Source organism: Capricornis sumatraensis, chromosome 13, assembly GCF_032405125.1.
Source record: "Capricornis sumatraensis isolate serow.1 chromosome 13, serow.2, whole genome shotgun sequence".
In the NCBI taxonomy this organism is placed as follows: Eukaryota; Metazoa; Chordata; class Mammalia; order Artiodactyla; family Bovidae; genus Capricornis; species Capricornis sumatraensis.
In genome coordinates this window covers 27,695,829-27,723,079 of record NC_091081.1, presented here as the reverse complement: position 1 = coordinate 27,723,079, position 27,251 = coordinate 27,695,829, and the positions used below count along the sequence as shown (strand labels likewise).

General features: G+C 39.8%; 1 protein-coding gene across 1 annotated transcript in view; it reads right to left on the bottom strand.

Annotated features, from left to right (window-relative positions):
- Positions 1–2,557: 2,557 nt before the first annotated feature.
- METTL24 (methyltransferase like 24) overlaps positions 2,558–27,251 on the bottom strand; it is a 120,028-nt gene continuing 95,334 nt past the window's right edge. The window contains exon 5 of the mRNA XM_068985565.1: positions 2,558–2,872. Within this exon, the coding sequence (XP_068841666.1) occupies positions 2,558–2,872 (315 nt within the window). The remainder of the gene's footprint in view (positions 2,873–27,251) is intronic.

The following is a 27,251-nucleotide window of genomic DNA, read 5'->3' as shown; positions in this document are numbered from 1 at the left end:
GTCTTAGAAAAAAGCATAAAATAAATACAAATAACTATTGAACAGGCTGCCTAAGTAGGTGGGTGTGGGTGGGTGTGTTTGTGATTTATTTTAAGTTTGTCTTTATTTTTTCTCAACAGTACATCCATTCTTGCTTCAGATATATATATAGATGGATATAGTGTGATGAAGTCAATGTTTTGTACCACCAATCTGGAACAAGTGGTAACTTAAGCTATACAAAGGGAGCTTTCAGTAATGTTCTTAATCTTCAAGACCATGAATTAGGAACCTTGGTATGAGTATGAATACATCTAAAACCTAATCATACTAGACTCTTAGAATTAGTATACATCACGTGCTTAGTTGCTTCAGTCAGGTCTGACTCTTCATGACCCCATGGACGGTAGCCTGCCAGGCTGCTCTGTCCATAGAATTCTCCAGGCAAGAATACTGGAGTGGATAGCCATTCCCTTCTCCAGGGAATCTTCCCAAGCCAGGGATCAAATCTGGATCTCCTGCATTGCAGGCGGATTTCTTTACCAGCTGAGCCACCAGGGAAGCAGTATACCTCATGCTGCTGCTGCTGCTGCTGCTGCTGCGAAGTTGCTTCAGTCATGTCTGACTCTGTGCAACCCCATAGACGGCAGCCCACCAGGCTCCACCGTCCCTGGGATTCTCCAGGCAAGAACACTGGAGTGGGTTGCCATTTCCTTCTCCAATGTAGGAAAGTGAAAAGTGAAAGTGAAGTCGCTCAGTCCTGTCCGACTCCTCGCGACCCCATGGACTTCAGCCTACCAGGCTCCTCTGTCCATGGGATTCTCCAGGCAAGAGTACTGGAGTGGGGTACCATCGCCTTCTCCGAGTATACCTTATACCTCGGTGTATAAGGGTTAAAAGGTTTAAATAAAAAAGATCTACTGTGTTTAATGTATAAAATTTTATTAAAAATGAAAGGTAATCTGTGATATAATCCAAACAGGATTAGGACTAAAGTTAACTTTGTTTTGGAGGCTATACCATGCAAACTAACAAGATAAACCACTTTAGAGTTGTATGGACTTTTTGTACTTTTGAAATACCTACGGACTTTGAAAGCAACTAAACTGCTAACTTATTCAAGCTGGCCCTCTCACATCAATGACTTTTATTAGTGTCCTGTAACTTTTAATTTAAAAAGCCTCATTTATATTAAAACAAATCATCACTGCTAATTCAGAAAGTCTTATTCCCTTTTGAAGTCAAGTTAGTAAGATGATATAACTCTATTATATTTGGCTTCTCACCTGAGTAATGATATTTTCGAACCACTGCAAAAAGCAAAAAAGCCAACCCAGGGAATGTTTAGAGTAGAAGGAGGTAAAACAATGGGGATAAGGAATTAAGGTCTAGTAGTAATCAGTACTCTATGCTCTCCCAAAATTTCTTAAACAGTGTATATATTACTGTTCCTTGGGATATAGAAAATGCCAGAAGATGTATTTAATATATCAAAGGTAATAATTTATTTTTATACTATTTAATTAATTTATTTGAAATAGGATTTTTGAAAATCATTTATAGAAGTAAATGTCTAATTCTTATAGACAGAAAAGATGGAGATCATTCAAACTATTGAGAATATGCATTCTCTGCTTAATTTTTTAAAATATATAAAATATATACAGTGTGTTTGGTATTACCACGCTGTATCTGTCCCAGGAAAAAGAGAGCACCTGGCCCTCAGGCCACAGGCATACAATGAATGCCAGTTGGCAGAAAGGAAAATCTCATTTAATCTTAGAGATAATTTTTTTTTTTTTAATGACACCATAGGCAAGTCTGTAGTTGAAAAATCAGGTTTGAAGACACTCAAATTCTGTGTTGTATTTAGTTTCATGGGAACAGAGGGGATTTAGGCTGAACATAAAAAGAATCCTGACTTGAAGAACATGATAGTCCAGTCTTTCTTACTCAGTTACAGAATTTGGTGTGTCTGTATTCCTAGAAACCAGAATCAGTGTTTCTTATAAAGTCACAGCATGGCCTCAGCAAAGGTTGAGGAGGAATGATTGAAATCTACAAGGCTGTAAAGAATGTTATTGACACAGTGAACAAGAAAATCCTTGAAAGAGGTGAGTGAATAGCAAATGAAAGGCCTTATTTTAAACAGCAGGCTACATATTTAAGGATCTCATCAACCCAATAAAAATAGAAATGTTATATAATTTCTTTTTCATGGTGGTGAACTCATGGTTTATAGATACATAATTAATTTTAGCGAAAACTGAGATAAATGGGGGATTATCTTCCAAACTGAGGTGAGGAAAGACAAGCATTTCCACTCTGTTGGAGGCAAAGAGGCAAAGAGCCTGGGTTTGGGCAGATGGCTGTTGACTCCTATGTCTGTCCCCTCAACATGTATTAACTGTTTCCCTACCATGTGCCAAGCTACATGTACTACAAAGGTAATAACACAACCTCTGCCTCAAGCAAGTCACAGGCTAGTGGGAGACTAGACAAGTAAACCAGTAACTAGAATCATGGACATGATCCCTGCTGCAAATATTCCCTTGAGTTCTTGATGAGATCCTGTGTCCTATTTCCATCTTGTATTCACCCAACCCAGAGTATAACAGCTACTTGCATTGAAAATATCTTTTTTCAGGAAAAGCTGAGGTTTAGATAAATCTTTGTAACTGTGAAAAAGCCTGAAATCCTGTAGTTCTAACTCTTTGAGGAGGCTGTACCAGAACCGCACAACACTGCTGTCACTGCCACTGACCTCAAACCCGGGCCAGTGGAGATGGATCTCAAAGATGAGCTGTCCAATTTGTTCGAGGACATCTTCCAGAATAAGATTTTCCAAAACTTTCCATTCTGCGCTTTCCAGATCTGCTTTGAGAACATCAATCTGTAACAAAATGATGAAATGAGATTAGCAGAGTCAGTAAATATTGTTAAAAATACCATTGCTATCAGGAGCATCACCATATAGCTGCTTCCCAAAAGAGCAGATATTTTCAAATTTTAGAGTTAGAAGTCTTTTTCAAATGGCCACTTATGACATGATTCTCTAACCTCACTCCACACACAAATCATGATGGACCCTCTTACTCTCTGCCCAGTGGGCATGGACATCCAAGAAGGAAATGCTGGAGCATATATATCTCCATGTCCACAGTTTCTCCCCAGCAACCAATATGCTGCTTAGGGGAACTCAGTCCTGGCAGAATGGTGGCCTATAGGGAAGGACTGGCAGAGGGCCATTGCCTATAGAAACCACCTCAAAAACCTTGACAACTCCTTTCCCCCCACCAATTTCATCAGGATTGAAAGCTATACTAGACTTGGGGAAAAAAAAAAAAGTATTAACAGTGACTTTTTAAAAAAGTATATGCCAGTATAGCATTCTAAGAAAAAATTAATAAAACCATTCCCTGTTCATTTAATGAACACAAGTTCACATTCCAGGTGAGATGGAATACAGGATGAAAAGTAGGATGGGAGAGAGTTTGCCATTAAGTTATGAGAAGGATTTCCTTTCTGCTGCCTTTGCACAAAATCCATTAGAATAACAGAATACCAGACACCTCCAGAAAGCAATGAAAGCTAATTACTTACCAAATGCTTCTATATCCTGGCACTATGCTAAGTGCTTCACCTTGCAATATTCATTTACTCCTCTCAACAGTTCTGCAAGGGTGTATCCCTATTTAAAGTTGAGGAAATCAGGCTCAGAGAGTAACCCATCCTTGATCACACAGTTGGAGAGACAGTGGTGAAACATGAATTGAGTCTGTTTATATGGCCCATGTTCTTAATCATGACATGAAATTGAATTCCCATAAACCACAAAAGGAAAAATGGTAAATCAGAATTCCTAAAAGGCTTTTGCTTTGGAAAATAAGGTGCTACTGGAGAGGGAGTAAGGGTCACTGAGTCCAAGTATTGTTATCAGCATCACCATTTTACACTGGAAAGCAGAGCACTTTCCAGCTTAAAGAATCACTTTCCCACATACATTATCTCAGCAAAATAGCCCTCTAGGTAGGCAAGGATTTGGTAAAAAGGACTTTTCTGCTGCCAAGAAATGGGGGAAGGGGGAGTAAAGGGGATAATTTGACCACACAGAAGAAGGCTAGCACATTCAGACACAAACTGGAATAATTAAGATGGAGGGAATCACTGCAATAGAACAAAGCCTACAGTTCCAAGAGGTGACAACACAACCCTAAACAGCTCTGCAGGAAGCTGCCAAATGAAGTTACCAAAGTCCTGCCCATGAAAGTGACTTTTCAGAAGGATAGACAAGAAGCAAGACCAGTCCTGCCCCAGCCTCTCCTTTCTCTCAGTGTGTGTCTATTTGACAAGTTTCTCATTTGCAGCTGAGACATGAGGTTGCCAGTGGTAAAATTCCTTATGTGATTTCAGAATTGACTGGAGAAGTTAACATGGAGTTTAGATACAATTGCTCTAAGAAAATGATCTTTGCCCAGCATCCTGAGACCCATCAGGAAAGGCTTTCACTCTCTTGCCTTGAACAGTACCTCCTGGTCCACCAGGAAACAGTGACGGTAACAACCTCAAGACTGTCAAGAGGCCTTGGAAAAAGCTGCTGCTGCTGCTGCTGCTAAGTCACTTCAGTCGTATCTGACTCTGTGCGACCCCACAGATGGCAGCCCACCAGGCTCCCCCATCCGTGGGATTCTCCAGGCAAGAACACTGGAGTGGGTTGCCTAGATATCCATAAACCAGCTTTTTTTCTTAAATTCAATGGTTCTAAAATCAAAGAGAAAAAGTTTTAAAAAACAAAACCAATCTTCTTTTCTAAAAGGAACTGACCAAAGGCAGGTTCCATGTGAACATACACAAGGCTGGAATAATTCTCATGACTTGGATACAACAGAGCTAATTCATTCTTTTGTCATTTCTGCTGCCCTGGTACATCCTTGGCTTTGTTTAAGCTTTGAAGTTTTAAGCAGAATATTCCTGAATTAGGATAAGTAAGCTGCTGAAAGAAATATTAAATCAAAACTTCACAAAATTTTCTAATTTATACAGAAAATATCCAAAACTCAAAGCCAACATTTGTTGTGTCAATTCACACAGTGAAGAATTTCTTAGGTTTCTTTATAGATTCATTTTTCACCTTGACTTTCTCTGAGTTTGAATATATTGAATGTGATCTATAAATTAAAGAATTACAGGGGCAGGATAAAGTTAATCAGCCTAAAATTGACCTAAAAACTATACTGGTGAATTATAGGGGAGTATGCCTAACGTATTCTTTCCAAACATATTTTTTAAATAAGCTATCAACATACCTAACACATTCTTTCTAAACATATTTTTAAAATAAGCTATTAATCAAAAGTTATAAGCAACTAGGAAAAAATAATTAGGTTAAGTCATAGCAAATATATGCTTTCTCTAGAAATTCAATTTTCATTTACAAAAAGTATTTCAAATATGACCACACTCCCCTATCCCCTTCTGAATCCAGTGACAGAATTCTCCACTTCAATCAGAATGATATAGGTTGATCTCAATCATGCAGCCCAGGGGGAACACAGCACTGAGGAGGACACAGCTCTTTCCTATCTTCCAGCCTCAGAGCGCAGATAGCCAAAAAGCTGTGAATAAAACATGGTATTCTCTTCCACGGTGCTTTTTCTATTTCTTGCCTTTTAGAATGTTCTATTACCACAACAATTATGCAAGTGTAATTTTCATTATTACTGCATAATGCACCCAGTATTATTGTTATTATAAGATGCTAAACATCTCTGAATAAGATATGCCACTTTTAACATTTTAATATCAGCTTTCAACAATTATGGCACTAAAAATCATGCAAATTATTATATCGTAATAATCAAGTGCCAATCCTAATACAGTTAGGTTAAATCAGGTTTCTTGAAAAAAAAAAAAAAAAAACAACTGAATGTTAGCTCTCTGTAAACTCTGGAGTAACCAAAGACATATTCTCAAAGAAAGTAGATGAAGCAGCCTACTTAGCATAACTTCAGACGTCCCATCAAAGTTAACTCCTTTTCTTTGTGCCTGAAATATATAATAAGTCACCTTTAATAGAACTTTTTGAGGAAATGAGAATTTTAATTTTAACTGGATTAAGATGTGAGGCTATCTGACAGCTCCTTCTTCATGGGCACAAGTTTATTCCGTGTTCATCCACCCAGAACTGCAAAGATGAGAGGAAAGGGGGGTTGGTGGTAAAGTTCATTGGCATAACTATTAGCTTGCTAGATCTGCTATAACAAAGTGCCACAGACTGTGTGACTTTAACAACAGAAATTTACTGTCTCAGAGTTCTGTAGAATCAAGGTGGTTGGTTCCTCTGAGAGCTATAGAGGCTGCTTTGTTTCATGTCCCTCTCATAGCTTCTGGTGGTTTGCAGGAAATCTTTGGCATTCCTTGGCCTCTGCATGGTTCTGATCTGTCTTCATCTTACACAGTGTTATTCCTGTTTCTGTAGTCCAAATTTCCCCTTTATAAGGACACCAATCATACTGGATTAGGGACCCACCCTACACCATTACGACTTCACTTAAACTAATTATCGTCTGTTTTGACCCTGACCCTATATTTCCAGTTAAGATCACATTCTGAGGAACTAGGAGTTGCGACCTCAGCATATGCATGCGGCTGTGGGTGGGGGGAGTGGCGGTGGGTTGCTACTGCTATAGAGCTTCGGCAAGGTAGTATGTGTTCAGGAGCCCATTTCCTGGGGCCAGTGCCTAGGGAAAGTGTCTTGTACCACAGATCTAAGCGCCAGCAGCTATCTGAGGGAACTGTGGGTGTTATCCTGTCCGTCCCTACCCCACCCAACACTGGAAGTTCCAATCTTGCTAAGTGTCAAACCCAAAGCAGATCAATAAGCCTCCAAAGCCAATTAAAACCACCATCATAAAACCCCTATGCTTCAATCCCTGGGTCCTTCTCAGCCACACAATGAGGCCTAGCAGGTGCAGCTTGTCTTTGATACCTTCCTGTTCCCTAACTCATTCCTTTCCCTCCTCTAGCACTCCTCCAAGTAGGCAACTTCCTCATGCCTACACTCTCCACCTGCGTCTTTTCCCCTTCAAGAGGGGCCTCCAGCAGGGTAGACAGAGTTTGTTACATGCCTGCAGACTAGCGAGAGGGCAAAAGTGGAAGCTGCAATATCTTTAAAGGCCTGGGTTTGGCAATCACCAGCATCATTTCTGCAGATGCCCCTTTGGAGAGGAGGAGTGGCCTACACAGAAAGAGTGAGATGGTCATTGTTCATGGCCATGTCTGCATATACTTGACCTCAATCATCAAAAAAAATATTATTTTATATGCAAATCCATGAATGAACTACAGTATTACCATAGATGTGAGCCTTAACTGGACACAAGCAATACTCCAGGAAAACTGAATAATAAAGCATTTATTCATCAGAATATTATTAAGGAAAAGACATTAGGGAATTCCCTGGCAATCCAATGGTTAGGAATCCATGCTTTCACTGTCAAAGGCCTGAGTTCAATCCCTGATTCGGGAATTAGGGTCCTCCAAGCCGCTCAGTGTGGTCCCTCCTCCCCCCCAAAAAGGCAGGTTAATTAAAACATGGCATTTCCTATTAGATCTGGCTTTCTTTGGAAGCTGACAGAGAATCTGGGATATCCAATGGATTAAGGATGACTAATAAAGAAAATTCTGAAAAGAACAAGTATATGTATAAGTCCTAGATATTATATCAGTCTACTAGGGCTACTATAACCAAATACCACAAACTGAGTAGCTTAACATCAAACATTTGTTTTCTCACAGTTCTGGAGGCTGGAAGTCCAGGATCAAAGTGTAAACAGATTTGATTTCTCTGGAAGCCTCTCCCCGTGGCTTGCTGATGGCTGCTTCCTCACTGACCTCACATGGACAATGAGGACATGGTCCTCTCCTCTGTATCAGGAGCACTCCTGCTATCTCTTCCTCTTCTTACAAGAAGAGCAGCCCACTCTAACAACTTCAACTAACCTTAATTACCTCTTTAAAGGCTCTGTCACCAAACATAGCCATATTGAGGGTGAGAGCTTCAATTTGTGAATTTTGGTGGGGAAACAATTCAGTTCATAACAGACATAAAACAGGTACTTTTGGTGTACACTATTTAGAGGCAACCAGTATCTCTTCAAAAAGAGTTTTAAAATCCATCCGTGTTATTGCTAACGCAGGCCAGCTGCTGGAGAAGACCAGCAGTTTCTCCTCCATTGTTTTGTTTTTCAATCACTCAGTCATGTCTGACCCTTTGTGACCCCATGGACTACGGCACGCCAGGCTTCCCTGAGCTTGGTCAGACTTGTCTATTGAGTCAGTGATGCCATTCAACCATCTCATCCTCTGTCACCCTTTCTCCTCTTGCCCTCAATCTTTCCCAGCATCAGGGTCTTTTCCAATGAGACAGTTCTTCGCATCAGGTGGCCAAAGTATTAGAGCTTCAGCTTCAGCATCAGTCCTTCCAATGAATATTCAGGACTGATTTCCTTTAGGATTGACTGGTTCATTCTCCTTACAGTCCAAAGGACTCTCAAGAGTCTTCTTCAGCACCAGAGTTCGAAAGTATCCGTTCCTCAGCGCTCAGCCTCCTTTATGGTCCAACTCTCACATCCATACATGACTACTAGAAAAACCATAGCTTTGACTATATGGACCTTTGTTGGCAAAGTGATGTCTCTGCTTTTTAATACGCTGTCTAGGTTTGTCTTCCTCCATAACTAACAGCTAACTCCAGTGCTGGGTGGTAAAAATGTGAGCCACCTCACATTAATTGAAGGTGAGTCATAGACACTGTGGCAGATTTCATTTTCCAAAGATGGTCTGACCATTAAATCCCATCTCACATGCTTTTCTACAATATGGCCTTGACCTTCCTCTCACCAACAGATGAGGTTGATATTCCCTCCCCAGGGATGGCTTCTTGGGGTGGGCAACCTGCATAGTCACACCAGGCCCCACACTTAGAAGGGCTCAACATTTGGTTTCATGCTGTACTGTTGCTGACTTGAATTTCTTAATACGTTTTGAACAAGCGACCCTACACTTTCACTTTGTACTCAGCCCCACAATTATGTATCCTGTCCTGTGATCCTGCCCTTGAATATTGATGGACTCATGACCAGTGACTACTAAAGTATGGGAGAAGTGACTCTAGGTGATGATTTCCAAGCACAGGCTTTGTTCACTGATTCTCTCTCTCTTAAAAACTTCAGCCACAAGGCAAAGTGTCCAAGTGCCCTGAGGCCATCATGCTGTGAGTCCAAACTAGCCCTTGCAGAGAGACCACACAAAAGAGACTCTGAATCAATTGCAGAGAGTGATGCCTGACCAACCCGTTTCTCCAACCATCATCCAACTGCAACCTGACAAGAGACTCTGAGCCAGAACCACCTAGAAAAGCCCTCCCCAAACACTGACCCCCAGAAACTGGGAGAGATCAATTACTGTTGTTTTAAAAAACTTAAGTTTTGTGGGTGACTCATAATGTACCAGGAGATAACTAAAACAGAGACTGTGGGGCCCTAAATGGGAAACCTTAAAAAAAACATGGGTTAGTTTTGTGGTGGGAAACTAAGATGGTGCCTGGCGGAAGAGATAGGGGCGTGGTCTATGTTAAAGTTTTTGATTGGCTCTCTTGATTTCCGTGCACGTGGACAGCACGTGATCACCATAGACTCCTGTTATAATGAAGGCACATGATGATTTGACCTTTAACGAGATTGGTGCAACTATGGAAAGTCCCTCGCAAAACCCCCCTGCTTGCCTGTATAAACCAAGAGTTTGTGGCAATAAAGCAGAACTGCTCAAACGGAACCCCTGTCGTGTACTGAGTGTCTCGCTCGCTCAGGGGCTGGGTTGGTGGACAGCAGGCTCATCTCTCCTTAGGACCTCTTGGCTTTGCTGAGGGAAGTTCCACTGCCTCTCTTTCTGCGGAGCGCCGCACCCCCCCCCCACCCACCAACAGAGACCAAGTGCCATTTATGCAAATCTTTTGAAATGTTAAAAGTTAATTGCATAGTGTCAAATAGTATATATTCCAAAGCTGTGACTTATAGATTTTAATGTATATTTAACCAAAAACATTTTCTTATTAAAAAAAACCAACAACAGTACGGGACTTCCCTAGTGGTACAGTGGATAGGAATCCACTTGCCAACGTAGGGGACACGGGTTTGATCCCTGGTCTGGGAAGATCCCTTGGAGAAGGGAATAGCCATCCACTCCAGTATTCTTGTCTGGAGAATTTCATGGACAGAGGAGCCTGGTAAGCAAGATACAGTCCATGGGGTTGCAAAGAGTTAGACACTACTGAGCAACTAAGACATTCACTTTTTCACCAGAAGATCCCACATGCCCTGAAGCAACTAACGCCCACGCAGCATAACTACTGAATCTGCGCTCCAGAGCCCTCCAGCTGCATCAGCTGAAGCCCGTGTGCCTAGAGCCTGTGCTCCACAACAAGGGAAGCCACTGCAGTGAGAAGCCAGTGCACCACAAGGAAGAGTAGCCCCTGCTCAGCGCAACTAGAGAAAGCCTGAGCACATCAGTGAAGACCCAGCACAACCAAAACTAAATAAACTTTAAAAAAGGTACAAAGTCATTATACAAGAATTAAAGCTACAGATAAGCAAAAAGAAAAGGAATCAAGACACCTGTGATCTACAGTTTAAAAACACCTGGTATATTTCTTGCTAAACATTTGTCTTTGCCTTCAACATACACACACACATGCACGCACAAAACACACAGTTAGTTCAGATACACATGCTGTTTATAAAATTAGAATTATACTGTTTTAAATTTGCTTTTTAATGTAACAGACTACGAATATTTTTTCAGGCCAATGCATTTTCATCTAAAATGTTTTCTCAAACAGTGTCTCTGGGAGCTTTCATAAGAATGTGATGCAGGTGAGCAAGGCCCTTGCAGTACTGAGGCAGATATGGGGGAGGAACAGACCCTCCACCTTGGTTCAGCAGGAGCAGCTCCCCTTTTCTCTCTTATATGCTTAGAATCCTTTGCAAATTTGTGCTTGATAAAGAGATTTCCTGCTTAAGAAAAAAAAATTTTTTTTTGGAAACCTCTGTCTATAACTTGTGTTTTTAACAACTTTTATATTGGTTTAATTTGCTTAATCAAATCCCCCTTCTGATGGTCATTTAGGTTCTTTCCAATTGGATGATGTTGTCAACTGAGGTGTTCAACAAACTTGCAGCTAAATATTTAAGCATGTTCAATTCTTTCCTTAGAATAAGAGTACTTCCAGAAGAGAACTGGCAGGTTCAAAACATAGGCACAGTTTACACTTCTAATAATTTTACTAACCAGTAGCCCCTTCCTTTTCCTGCTCTTGAGAAACTGAGGACAAACCAGATTGTGCTAAGACTGGGAATCTGTGCAGACAGACACATCACAAAAATCTCCTCCACTGTTATTAGTTAGGTCATCACTGGCTTGTTTATATTATCCTAAAGCTACAGGATACTCTGGAGCGTTCCTAAACAAACCTATGCTTTTATGTCCCAGTGATTCACTGCTGCTGCTGATTCACTAGAGTAGACAAAAAACTAAATGCCATTTAAAGAAGAGAACACAAGCAAATCCATTTTAACTAAGTATATGTTAAACTGTCTTTATATAAAGTTTTATTTAAAACATTTTAATAAAAACGCTTTATCTATTGTGCTGTGTGTGTGCATGCTAAATCACTTCAGTCATGTTCGACTCTTTGCAACCCTATGGACTATAGCCCACCAGGCTCCTCTGTCCATGGGCATTATCTAGGCAAGAATACTGGAATGGGTTGCCCTCCTCCAGGGGTTCTTCCCAACCCAAGGATTGAACCTGGGTCTCCTGCATGTTTCTTTATCACTAGTGCCACCTGGGAAGCTCCCTGTTGTTCCATATTAAACCTTTAAAAGGACATAGATTCTCTTTTCCACCCATAAAATGTGCATTAAAGCTTCAAACTGGTTATTTATTGTTGTTCAGTTGTTCAGTCATGTCTGACTCTTTATGACCACATGGACTGCAGCATTCCAGGGTTCCCTGTCCTTCACTATCTCCCAGAGTTTGCTCAAACTCATATTCATTAAGTCAATGATGTCATCAAAACATCCAACCAACCTCATCCTCTGTCACCCGCTTCCCCTCCTACCCTCAATTTTTCCCAGCATCAGGGTCTTTTCCAATGAGTCAGCTCTTTACATCATGTGGCCAAAGTATTAGAGCTTCAGCTTCAGTAGCAGTCCTTCCTATGAATATCAGGGTTGATTTCCTTTAGGACTAACTGGTTTGATCTCCAGGGACTCTCAAGAGTCTTTTCCAGCACCAAAATTTGAAAGCATCAATGTTTCAGTGTTCAGCCTTCTTTATGGTCCAACTTTCATGTTCATACATGACTACCAGAAAAACCATAGCTTTGACTATACGGACTTTTTTCAGCAAAGTGATGTCTCTGCTTTTTAAGACACTGTCTAGGTTTGTCATAGCTTTCCTTTCAAGGAGCAAGTGTCTTACCATCCTTTATAATTACCATTGTAATTAATCATTATATTAATCAAAATCTCTGGCTAAAAGCCAAAACTACATAACACCAATAAAATGTCATTATTAACCATACAGCTTATCAATCAATTAACACAGAACAAGAGACTTCTTTCATTTGTGCCACAATTGACCTACAAATACAGCTGCTTGCTTTTAACATGGGCAGTCTGGTTTTGAAGCCAGAATCATATACTATGTATATGGCATTTACACATATATCTCACAGTTTATAAAAGACAGATTCCCAAAAAAGAGTGTGGAAATTGAGTTTTGGAATTAGGCTGTATTTTTAAAATTATTATTTATTTAACTACTTACTGAGTTATTTACAAATTTTAATATTTTAAATTAAAATTAAAATTCACAAATTTTCATATTTTAAAATTAATTTATCAGCAATTACCTACCACCCTAAAAATAAATGCTGTATTCATTCTCCATACTCACTGTGGTTTAGGTCAATATTCAATCATAATTTTAAAATTATTTTATCAATACAACCTCTTTTAGTTTAATTATGAAAAGTTATTTAATGATTTAAGCAAGGCAAATTCAGGCTTTTAAATAGCATCTTCTTAAAGCAAGATATATCTCTGCACCTACAAAATTAAAACCTGAACAAACACATTAGAAGGAGGATCCTGTTTTGTAGAAAAATAGAAGAAATTAATCTATCTTAAATGAATAAGAGGATTAAAAATGTCTTTAAGAGCCTTAGACTTTAAACACACTGAATCAGGCCCCATTATCACCACTGGTTGGCAGAAATGTAACATTACAGGATATCTGCTACCACTAAGAAACGGGAGATAAGACTTGCCCTGCATAGTACGGGAACTATGAAGGGTCCCTCTAAGCTAATGTAGGACCAACTCTGAACTAATAATAAAAGAATAATTTTATGTAGTAATCAGCTCACAGAAGTGACCTCTACTGGGACCAACACTCTGTAAATGAATTTTAAAGGAATTCAGGGAAACATTTACAAAGACTTATCTTGTCAAATATCTAGCCTATTCCAAAGGAGCTAACCTGAAGCTGCTGGGCGAGAAACTTCTGGACTGGGATAACATGTAGCAGCAGAAACATAGGTCAGGGACAGAAATGGGTGAGCCAGTGACACGTAAAGAAGTTGGCAGGGATTCATGTTGATGTTTGACAGAAAACAACAAAATTCTGTAAAACAATTATCCATCAAAAAAAAAAAGGGCAGAGGGCTACTGGTAACATGCAACAGAAAGGAACCAAGAACAAATTTAGGCAGGATTGAAGTGGCAAAAAGGGACCTGGCCCAGAACCGAGTCAGATGGCAACAAGGACAGCACCAGGCAACTGCCTGACTTTCCAAGATCATAAAAAGTTCTATTGGATAGTACTGTTCAGAGTATCACGTGCATCAGATATATCAAGTGAGCATCACATGAATCAGCTGGGGGCGGGGGGGATTGTGAACGTACAAGTTCTGATTCAGTGGATCTGGAGTGGGGCCTGAGTGTTTGCATTTTCATCAGGATCCCAGCTGATAGCGATATCACTGGCTGAAGGATGACACTTTGAGAACCATTAGATAACACATCAGGATCCCAGCTGACAGTGATGTCACTGGTTGAAGGATGACACTTTGAGAACCATTAGACAACACTGAGAATCACTAGACTTGGCTGATGACATTGGTTGAGTTTTTATGGTTTTCAAAGGACTTGACCTCAGCACAACTAAGATCATGGCATCTGGTCCTATCATTTCATGGCAAATAGATGAAGAAACAATGGAAACAGTGAGAGACTTTATTTTCCTGGGCTCCAAAATCACTGCAGATGGTGACTGCAGCCATGTAATTAAAAGATACTTGCTCCTTGAAAGAAAAGCTATGACAAACCTAGATATCATATTAAAAAGCAGAGACATTACTTTGCCGACAAAGGTCCATCTAGTCAAAGCTATGGGTTTTCCAATAGTCATGTATGGATGTGAGAGTTGGACTATAAAGAAAGCTGAGTGCCAAAGAACTGATGCTTTTGAACTGTGGTGAGGGAGAAGACTCTTGAGAGTCCCTTGGACTGCAAGGAGATCAAACCAGTCAATCCTAAAGGAAATCAGTCCTGAATATTCATTGGAAGGACTGATGCTAAAGCTGAAGCTCCAATTCTTTGGACACCTGATGTGAAGAGGTGACTCACTGGAAAAGACCCTGATGCTGGGAAAGACTGAAGGCAAGAGGAGAAGGGGATGACAGAGGATGAGATGGTTGGATGGTATCACCGACTCAATGGATATGAGTTTGAGTAATGTAGTTGGTGATGGACAGGGAGGCCTGGCGTGCTGCAGTCCATGGGGTCGCAAAGAGTCAGACACAACTGAGTGGCTGAACTGAACTGACCTCATAAGCAGATGCAGAAAGTATCTACACACTGGTAATCTTTGGCCTGGGAAGGTATATGTTGTTTTCCCAACACCAGTTGTTTTCTTAATTAGCATACAGTTAGCTCAGGGACTCTTAAACATATCATCAAGGTGATGGTGAGGCTTGTAACTCCTTGAAACTGTGTACAAAAAAATGTGTGTTTATGCCCATGAGCACTGTTCTCTGAAAACTGAAGTTCCTGGGACATTGCCTCTGAGGCCAGTTGCCTTATCCCATGGATCAGAGGAAAACAACAGGACTTCTACTACAGGGCTTTCTTGAGATTAAAGGAGAAATGTACATAACTCACCATGCACAGCACCTAACACAGAGTATGTGCTCCTTTGGTGTTAGCTATTAATTTGATCAATTCTTAATGTAGTCCATAATCCCTTCACACCCCTCCCCTCAGTTAACATTATCATGTTTAATCTAACATTAAAATATGCCTTGTCTGCACCATAGCAGTTATGTTTGGGGAGATGACTCAGGGATAGAATTAAAGTTTTATACAGGAAATATACAGAGATATTTCAAACATGATAGTTAAGAATCATCTCTATATAGCACATTGGCAGGTGAAATTGAAAATAGTTTCAACTACATTTCCATCTGACAATGGGCAAAATAGGTATAATTCTTATGCCCTAGACTGAACACTAAGCTGCATGAAGCCATTAACTTATTTTTTATAATCTTTTATAATCTTTAGTTTGTATATTTTAAAAATATTTATTTATTTATTTGGCTGTACTGGGTCTTAGTGTGGCATTTAGATCTTTGTTGGAACTTGTAGGATCTTTAGCTGGGACATGCAAACTCTTAGTTGTAGCATGTGTGATCTAGTTCCCCAACTAGAGCTCGAACCCAGGTCTCCTGTACTGGGAGCACAGAGTCTTAGCCACTGGACTACCAGGGAACTTATTTATTTTTGAACCCTCAGCTTCTAGTTCATTACCAGGCATTATCAAAAATAGATGATAGGTGGATGGCTGAAAAAATGAATACATAGAGAGGTGGATGAATAGGTGAATGGACAAATGGTTACAGGGACCTCCAAGGATCCAGGTTCTGCAAGATTAGAGCTAGTAGGTATATGTGAACATCTGATCCAACTTTCTCATTTTCTAGACAAGGAAAACTGAAGCCTAATGATTTGTCCAAGATCACAAATTAATTCATCAGCGGCAGATAGTCTGCATCTCAAACATCACTCTCTGCTCTGAGACTTAGATACACCTACACATTATACATACACACACACACACACACACACACACACACACATCCCTATTAACATTCATCAAACATTAATACAGCTTTGAAACAAGTCTACAACTCTAACCCTAATCCTTGAGACTTAAGGACTAGTGAAGTGTTTTATTTAATGATTGCTACAATATTTGAGAAGAAGCATGATTCCTTTCTTCTCTCAAGATCTCTCTCTGCCAAGAATCACTCTGCACCAGAAGTACCCGGAAAAGCACAATCTGGCATTTTCTAAATTTGCTTCTGATCAATACCAGCTCACCACTAAGAACATTAATACAAATTTATATCCCATAAAATGCTTTCCTCTTAGTAGAGAAAAATAGCAACATATACTATTGTTTAATTTAAAGGGAACTATAGCATGGCAGAGATATCACTTGCCCACATAACTATTCATTCTTCTTTCTCAATAACAAAACTGTGATTTCTAGTTGATCACATTGCTGCCCAGATAAAAGACTATGTTTCCTCGTCTCTCTTTTGGCTGTGTGGCCATGTGACTAAATTCTGACCAATGAGATAAAAGTAAAAGAGTCATGTGGGATTTCCAGTAAGTTCCCTCTAAGGAAAAGGCTGTACTTAGTGTTTCCTCTGTCCTTTTGAATAGAGTATGTGGTGGCTGGAGCTGCAGCAGCAATACTGGACCATGAGGAGAAGGATTACACCCTAAGAAGAAAGACGAACTGGATGAAGTTTGGATACCTGAGGACTATGGAGTCTCTATTCAAGACTTGTACTACCTACCTCTAGAATTCTCTTATGTGAGAGGAAGACAATTTTCTTACTGTTTAAGCCAATATAATTTTTTCACATGTAAATTAACCTAATTTTAAATATATTCAACCTATTATGGTATTCTTAGCTGTTGTTGCCCCTGTTGGAAATTTTATTTAGAGTTGAAGTCTTCTGTGAAGAAGTAGTTAGTGGCAGTGAAACAGCCCAGCAACCCATGCCTGTTAGAAGTTAACTTATTCATCACTTACTGAGTTAGTAAGCAATTTTCTAATTCTGGAATCTCCACTATTCCTATAGATCCCCTATCTATTTCCTTCTTGTTTCCTCCTCCTACACTCCAAAACCATGGCAATTCCTCTCCTTTCAGAATTCTCACGACCACTACACTGCACTCTCCCTTCCTCTCTCAGCCCAGAAAGTTACAATGCATTAACAAAACAGATCTGCAAAAATCACAACTGGTCAGTTCCTTTAGCCTTAACAAATCTAGGCTTGAGGTGTCATGTTAATGAAGTTAGCACTCTTCTTTATCTATTCTATATATTTGAAATTCTAGTATATGCATAAGAAGCCAGATACTGACTTATTTTGACCATTCAATGAATTCTACACATCTGTGTGTTTTTACTGAAAGAACAGATGCTTTTCCTTGAAGAAGGAAAGCAAAATTTAGTCAGGCCTCAAGTGGAACAAGAAGATAAAGATTTGATGCTTTTGAACTGTGATGTTGGAGAAGATTCTTAAGAGTCTCTTGGACTGCAAGGAGATCAAACCAGTCAATCCTAAAGGAAATCAGTCCTGAATATTCATTGGAAGGACTGATACTGAAGCTGAAGCTCCAATATTTTGGCCACCTGATACGAAGAACTGACTCATTGGAAAAGACCTTGATGCTGGGAAAGACTGAAGGCAGGAAGAGAAGGGGACAACAGAGGATGAGATGGTTGGATGGCATCACCAACTCAATGGACAGGAGTTTAAACAAACTTCAGGAGATGGTGAAGGACAGGGAAACCTCACGGGCTGCAGTCCATGGGCTTACAAAGAGTCAGACACGACTGAGTGACTGAACAACAAGTGGAACAAGAAAATGAAGTATCTTTAGTCTTATAATGCTCCCATAATAACATTCACTTTAGGCAATTTTAAGTTGAATGTGTCAAGTCTTTCATCTGCAAAGCAAGTGTAACATAAGTAGGGTAGATCAGGTTTTGTGAAGCTTGAAGCGTGTTTTATTTGAGGACCCTCTTTAAAAAAAGAATATGAAATTGCAAATACAGAATTAAGTAAAAATCAGTTCTCCTTATAATCAAGATACATGTACAGGTCTCAACTCAAGCGAAAAGAGAGGATTAAGTGATAACAAACTATAAATACATGTATAGCTAAAAGCCAGAAAATAAAGGAAAAAATGAAAACGTTTTGTAAAAACTTACAAGAAAAAAATTCAAGCAGTATCAGTTTTGAACCTCCTGCTAAATTTATGTAGCAATTACAATAAGGGGAGAAAAAAACTTTATACATAGAAGTATCAGTGCCAACCATCACGTATGGAAATTACCCTGAAAATACCCAAAGAAATCTGCTAGATATTCAGATATAGATTGCATCTAAAGCTTCATCTTAGGGAAAATGTTAACATAACAATGTAGAAATAATCATTCATTGGTTCTCACTGGATATTATTTAAAAGCCCATAACATTTGCCTTAGATGTGCCATCCCTCAAAACACAGCTTTCTATCTTATATCTATTGGTAACAAAAAAAGTAATAGCCAACTTTAATTAAGCACTTACTAGGTGCCCACCCAAGCAGCATGCTAAGCACTTCTCATGCAATGCCCCCAACTCATCCCCAACACAAATGAAATAAGCATTTGATTATCTTCACGTTACATATGGGAAAACTGAGATGTAGGTAGGTCACACAATTTGTAAGGAGTAAAGCCAAAACCAAATCCAAGCAGTTTCCATAGAAATTTGAGTTCCAAGACTCAGAGAAGTTAAACCCAAGGCACACAGCTAGTAAGTGGTAGAATCAGGAATCTAACTGGGTCTCTCATCAAAAACAGGCATTCTTAACACCATATTCTTATACCCTCACAATATTAAGGAAACCAAGCACTAAATATGATACTGTGGAGAGAGATTTACACTTCCCTTTGCAAGAACGACCTGGAGTAACAGGTAAATTTGGCCTTGGAGTACAAAATGAAGCAAGGCAACAGCTAACAGAGTTTTGCCAAGAGAACACACTGGTCATAGCAAACACCCTCTTCCAACAACACAAGAGAAGACTACACATGGACATCACCAGATGCTCAATACCAAAATCAGATTGACTATATTCTTTGCAGCCAAAGATGGAGAAGCTCTATACAGTCAGCAAAAACAAGACCAGCAGCTGACTGTGGCTCAGATCATGAACTCCTTATTGCCAAATTCAGGCTTAAATTGAAGAAAGTAGGGAAAATTACTAGACCATTCAGGTATGACCTAAATCAAATCCCTTATGATTATACAGTAGAAGTGACAAACAGATTCAAGGGATTAGATCTGACTGACAGAATAACTATGGATGAAGGTTCATGACATTGTACATGAGGCAGTGATCAAGACCATCTCCAAGAAAAAGAAATGCAAAAAGACAAAATGGTTGTCTGAGGAAGCCTTACAAATAGGTGAGAAAAGAAGAGAAGCTAAAGGAAAAGGAGAAAAGGAAAGATATCCATATGAATGCAGAGTTCCAAAGAATAGCCAGAAGAGATAAGAAAGCCTTCCTCAGGGATCAATGCAAAGAAATAGAGGAAAACAACAGAATGGGAAAGACTAGAGATCTCTTCAAGAAGATTAGAGATACCAAGGGGACATTTCATGCAAAGATGGGCACAATAAAGGTCAGAAATGGTATGGACCTAACAGAAGCAGGAGATATTAAGAGGTGACAAGAATAACAGAAGATCTATACAAAAAAGATCTTAATGACCCAGATAACCACGACATTGTGATTAGTCACCTAGAACAAGACATCCTGGCCTGTGAAGTCGACTGGGCCTTAGGAAGCATCACTGTGAACAAAGCTAGTGGAGGTGATGCAATTCCAGTAGAGCTATTTCAAATCCTAAGAGATGATGCTGTGGAAGTGCTGCACTCAATATGCCAGCAAATTTGGAAAACTCAGCAGTGGCCACAGGACTGGAAAAGGTCAGTTTTCATCCCAGTCCCAAAGAATGTTCAAACTACTGCACAACTGCATTCATCTCACATGCTAGCAAAGTAATGCTCAAAATTCTCCAAGCCAGGCTTCAACAGTACTTGAACAGAGAACTTCCAGATGTTCAAGCTGGATTTAGAAAAGGTAGAGGAACCAGAGATCAAATTGCCAACATTCACTGGATCATAGAAAAAGCAAGAAAATTCCAGAAAAATATCTACTTCAACTTCATTGACTATGCCCAAACCCTTGACTATGTTGATCACAACAAACTGGAAAATCGTTAAAGGGATGGAAATACCAGACCACCTTACCTGCCTCCTGAGAAATCTGTATTCAGGTCAGGAAGCAACAGTTAGAACCAGACATGGAACAACAGATTGGTTCTAAATAGGGAAAGTAGTACGTCAAGGCTCTATATTGTCACTCTGTTTGTTTAGCTTATCTGCAGAGTACATCATGCAAAATGCCGGACCGGAGGAAGCACAAGCTGGAATCAAGATTGCTGGGAGAAATATCAATAAACCCAGATATCCAGATGACAGCACCCTTATGGCAGAAAGCAAAGAAGAACTAAAGAGCCTCTTGATGGAAGTGAAAGAGGAGAGTGAAAAAGTTGGCTTAAAACTCAACATTCAGAAAACTAAGATCATGGCATCTGGTCCCATCACTTCATGGCAAATAGATGGGGAAGCAATGGAAACAGTGTCAGACTTTATTTTTCTGGGCTCCAAAATCACTGCAGATGGTGACTGCAGCCATGAAATTAAAAGACAATTGCTCCTTGGAAGAAAAGCTATGACCAACCTAGACAGCATATTAAAAAGTAGAGACATTACTCTGCTGACAAACATCCGTCTAGTCAAAGCTATGGTTTTTCCAGTAGTCATGTATGGATGTGAGAGTTGGACCATAAAGAAAGCTGAGCTTTTGAAAGAATTGATGCTTTTGAACTATGGTGTTGGAGAAGACTCTTGAGAGTCCCTTGGACTGCAAGGAGATCTAACCAGTCAATCCTAAAGGAAATCAGTCCTGAATATTCACTGGAAGGACTGATGCTGAAGCTGAAGCTCCAATCCTTTTGACACCTGAATGGAAGAACTGACACACTGGAAAAGACCCTGATGCTGAGAAAGAATGAAGGTAGGAGGAGAAGGGGATGACAGAGGATCAGATGGCTGGATGGCATCACAGACTTGATGGACTTGAGTTTGAGCAAGCTCTGGGAGTTGGTGAAGGACAAGGAAGCCTGGTTGGCTGCAGTCCATGGGGTTGCAAAGAGTCAGACACGATTGAGCAACTGAACTGAACTGAACTTGCAAAAATGACAGATAGGAGGAAACCACATACGGAGTGCTTATTAATCTAATACATCTTTGTTGAGCTCCCAGCAAGTGTATGGTCCCCCTGCTGCCATTCTTGGGGGTGAAGAGAAAGTGTTAGTTGCTCAGTCATGTCTGACTCTTTGCAACCCCATGGACTGTAGCCCACCAGGCTCCTCTGTCCATGGAATTCTCCAGGGAAGAATACTGGAGTGGGTAGCGATTTCCTTCTCCGGGGGATCTTCCCAACCCAGGGATCGAACCCAGGTCTCCTACAGTGTAGGTGGATTCTTCACCGTCTGAGCCACCAAAGACAGCAATTAGGCCTGCCTTTAGCCAAAGCACCCACATTTTAGCAGTTGCAGCTTATTTTATCATTAGAACTAGTGCCCTCTCCCCTTTGTCCCATGTATTTTTCTAGAATAATAACAGTGTAATTATATTCATTTAATAACTTTTACAAGACCAAAAGGCATAACTTAGGGCTAAGGCATTTTCTTTGCCACTTCATGTTTTATAAGGTTCTATACAAATTAATATAAATACATAATAAGAAGAAAACCACCATTTGCATTTGTGGAGGCTGAAACAACAGCCATTAGACTGCTGCTCCTGCTGAAGAGGGATTTCCTCCCATTAATTCTTCCCCTCCACACCAAAGAAGGGTTGTGAATTCCCTTCAATTCTTAATTTCAGGTTCAGGTCCGGTCAAAAGGTCCAGGTCTACAGCCAATACCATGTCACATGTTAAGTTGTCCAAAAAAATTATTTGAACCCTAATATGCCAAGAAACAAATATATGATATTCCATCTACCTCAAGCCTCTCCATTATCTAGAGGACAATAATTTGGGATGCTGTTTGTGTTTATAAAAATAAGACATGCAATTGTTAAAAACTGGAGAAGTATAGAAAGATATAAAGAAGAAAAAAATGTTCAAAAACCCAGTCTGAGGTGGAATTAACTATATACTTTTTGGTTATATTTCTGAGAAAAGAACTGAGATCAAACAGTACATATAATTCTGAAATCTGTTTTTAATGGGGAGTTTTTGTTTTTGTTTTGCTTTAAAAGACCATCTGCTTAATCCTCATGTATGGAGCCCCTTTTTTTTTCAGGCAAAGATCATTTCAACAGTTTGACTGGAACATTCTAGCGACATCTACAAATAGCCCAAACTTTTCTTAGGCATAATTCAGTCGGCTGTCTTGAGACTTTTTGCACCATAGAAGTGAAGATGCACCCATTCAGTTTACCCTCCACAGAGTTATGTGATGAGAGCTGACCTTACTGAAAAAAAAGAACTGTCATTATCTTTTCATGCCAATATGAGTTTAGTAAGAAATCTGTATTTTTTCATGTTTTACAATGTCTACTGATTGCATCAGGCAATCTCTGAATTACACAAGCAGGAAAGATTGCAAATTCAAAAGAAAGGAAGGGACACGGCACTTATAGAGGAGTGGATGAGTCATTTAAACTTTTATCAAGGTAAAAGTTGTAAGAGCCTCATTTATTTGACAAGGAGGAGGCAAAAGAAGAGGATGTGAAGGAGAAGGAGGGGAGAGAGGAGACTCAGCTTAATCCTCCAACTGCCATGTGCCTTGTAGAGGACTTCTACTTGAGATTTCTCCTTTCTAACAGCCCTAAAATCTTTTTTTATTTCTCAGTCACACTACAAGAAAAACAGTAGAATGGCTGTCCAGTAATCAAAGTGAAAAGATGCCTTTAGTACTTTGTTTGCTATCAATAGACATGTGGGACATTTGATAGATGATCATCTTTGAAAATCACCCAAATCTATACACTTCCAACCGAATCAAAGAGATCGATACATACAGTAGATTTTTTTAAAGCCTGTGTGTTGACCCAGCACAGACAGAGTGGAAGGAATCATGAAAGTTTTACGGGCTGTCAGCGAGGGACTTCATCATCTTGCCTGATTTCAGTGGTGGCTGTTTTTATACTTTTCAAAAACGAAGTTCCTAGGATTCTCTATCCTCTTATTCATCTTTTTTTCAGCCACGAGGCAATGCAGTTTTATCAGAGCTGGAGGAGCTTTCCAGATGGCATTTTTTCAATAGAAACAAAAGAAAGGGTGCCATTTACCTAACGTGTGTACACCACTTGTAGAGCTTGGAGGCTGGTCTCTTGTTAACCTGTAACCATGAACAACTTCCCTAAAATGGATGCTCTATATTTCAGAAAGTGGGTGGTTTCAGGCAGATATATTTCAGGCATCAAGGACAGATCTAAATCATGTTAACAGAATGACAGCCTACTGGCTACTTCTCTGAATAATGTAGTAATAACATGTAAACTTGCTGGAAAACCGAAACTCTTACAAAAACATTTTACTTAGCAAGTTCAAATTCCTTCAGTTACTAGAGATCCTCATACCAGTGTTTTCCACACATGCTTAAATGGAGACAAAGGTAGTCTAATTGTCGTGTTTCTCATAAGGGGAGGAAGAGCAGTACCATCTTGGTTCTTTTGAAGTGCATCACCAAATTCAGTTGAGTTCCTTAGTGACTGGCTGTTTAATAAATTCATGCTGAAAACAGCTTCTTAAAGTCTTTAGTTAAGAGCATATATCCTTAGTTTGTTGTTTTAAAAAACTGAGAATGATGAACTATTAATATATCAATTGTGAGTTTCTTGATCTATATGCTAGAAGTTGTCACCCAGATACTTTTGAAATTGAAAAAAAAAAAATTACAGGGAAGGATCAAGGAAAGAGAGACCATAGTTTATTGTAAAAAAAAAAAATCTATATAGTTTATATATTTTTTGAAGTCAGTTCTCAGTTATCTATGGGGTAATTTTAAAACTCACATTCAAAAGCAGTTATAAGTACATACTTCACAGCTAAATATCAAATATTTATTTTGAGTTATCTATAATCTAGATTAGTCAGATCCCTGGAGGAAAATAATAAATTGTTGATAATGCAAAACCAACTTTCATTATTTCTGGGTAATGTGACTTATTTCTCTTTTCTTCACAGACAAAAACCTAGTTCAAATTTGTTTATAGCAAGCCCCAGAGCAACTTTAAAATGTTTCAGTAATGAATATTTCTTTTAAAATGAATTATTAAATAGAGTTTCAAAATGTTTTGTGCTGTAGCTTTATTTTAGTGCAGTGGGATTTGACTTTTTTTTTTTAACTTTTGTTTTATTAGAATGGTTGTTTTAAATGCAGCTGGGACAGAAATGTATAAAACAAAAAGTAAAAGTTCCTTATTCCTGCCCACAGTTAAGTTTTGGTAGAGACTGATAGATGTGATAGCTATTGCTAAAATGCCAAGGCTGACTGATGTCACCTTCACCAACACTGACTCTTAATCTTTTTAATACTTGCTTGCCTAATATTTCCAATTAATTATGGTTGCTCTCAAGAGATCGCAGCCTTGAACTGTCCACCTTCCACAATGTTTCCAGAATTATCTGCCTAACTTAAAACCTAATTATTTAAGTACCCTGTTTCAGGGCGTCTGCTGGCTCCCTATACCTATAAAATGAAATCCAGCCTTCTTTATAGGGCTCACTGCGGCGAGGGATTGGGGGCAGGAGGAGAAGGGGACGACAGAGGATGAGATGGCTGGATGGCATCACTGACCCGATGGACGTGAGTCTGAGTGAACTCTGGGAGTTGGTGATGGACAGGGTGGCCTGGCGTGCTGCAATTCATGGGGTCACAGAGTCAGACACGACTGAGCGACTGAACTGAACTGAACTGAGGTCCCTCACAGCCTGGACCTAACTTCTTTTTTATGCCTCACATCTTCCTTCTGTCCGCAGATCACCTTTTGTGCCAGCCCTGCTGATTTTATTTACCTTTTTGCAATTCACAATTCTCTTTCTCAAGTCTCCAGCCTTGTAAATATTATTTCCCCTCTCTCCTACCTCTGACAACTCCCCATTCAACTTCCAAGAGCCAGCTAAAATATCATCTCTTCTGTGATCTCCCTGCATGTGTGTGTGCTAAGTTGCTTCAGTTGTGTCTGGCTCTTTGTGACCCTGTGGGCCATAGTCTGCCAGGTTCCTCTATTCATGGGATTCTCCAGGCAAGAATACTGGAGTGGGCTGCCATGCCCTCCTTCAAGGGATCTTCCTGACCCAGGAATCAAACTTGAGTCTCTTGTGGCTCCTGCATTGCAGGCAGATTCTTTACTGCTGAGCCACCAGGGAAACCCTGTATTCCACATACCTGGGGGCTGAACCCCCAACAAAAAGGAGCTATGCTTCTCTCGCGTTAGCACTTAGCACATTTCTAGACAATTTTTGCACAAATGTTCGTCTTCCCCTAGAGACAATGAAGGGCAAGGACCCTCATCATTGCTGCCCTTCATTGGTTCATTTCCCGATTTACAGGAAAGCCTCAAAAAGGGTTTAGTGAATACCTAAAAAGTGTTCAATAGTATCCAACAAAAGTAAACTACAACAACAAAAATCCAGGCTTTCTTTGTCTGTGGCATGGAATACGAAATATTTCAGAATGCTTACTTAGCACATAACAAGCATTAACAACATATGGCTGCCTTGCACAAGGAAAGCATGCTAAGAAATTTCTGGTGGGCACGTTCTACAGCCTCAAACGAAATGACAAAGGAGATCTATACCTAAGTATTTCTCCTTCCTGCCCTCCTCCTGCTTTCCTCTTTCACCTCCTATAACTTCACACCCACAGCATTCACTCTCAAATGCCCTCAGGCTGGACAAAGCGCTTTACTACAGAACATTCACCAAACCAGAAACAAAAATTTCCTATTTTTCGATCTGGGCCAACTTCCACTCCCTCAGTCAAGAATTATAAGACACCTACTTGAGAAACAAACAAGATTATATGATTTAAGAAGTTGATGTTTGGACAAGAATAGGCTCAGTCTTACAGAGAGAGATGCCTTTTTAAAAGATTAGCTAATTAACTCAAGTGAATCTAACTAGCAGAATGTACTGAGGAGATATTTTTTATTGGAAGGCATTCCTGAAGTCCCTTGGACTTTCTGGGTCACTAGACCCCACCAGCCCCACCAAATGGAAGAGATGGTGTCAGCAACCAGACCTCCCATTTCTAAAATGTTGCCCACACCAGGCTCCTATGCAGGGATTTCACAGTGTACCTTCCCTAGAGGGTCAGTGCTCAGAAGATCACAATCACTCAGTATATACACTTTTGGTATGGTGAAAAGCAGTCATTAAAAAACAAACTGAATCAGGGCAAGAGGGCAAGGAGGAAAAGGGTTGGAAGAAGAGTGACAGATGAGAAAGGATGTCAACATTGGGAGACTCACATAGAAGATAAAATGCCCAAATAGAACGCACTGGGCACTCACACAAAAAACCTACTGAAAAAATCAGAAATGCACCCATCTCAACATTACAATGTGTTTTTTTTTCTAAAAAAAGCTGAGTGCCCTATAACATGTTAGCTTAAAAAAGCCATAAAAGATTGTGTGAATCAGAAAACCCCAGAGCACTTTTCTCCCTGAAATTATGAAAGCCTACCGAATGGCTGGAAATTACTCTGCTCTACCCTCACTTCTCATGGTACGACTTTCCATCCCCCAAGTTGATCTGATTTCCAGGGTGACCATTCCTCTTATAGCCACACATGCTGAGATCAAAGGATAGATAGGCTGTTATACACAAGCTTAATGTTACAGAGAGAAGAGTTGGAACGGGCTCAAACTTCATTATATATAAAAAAATTTCAAGGCATAAAAGCCATTTTCAGAGGAAGCCAAAACCCAA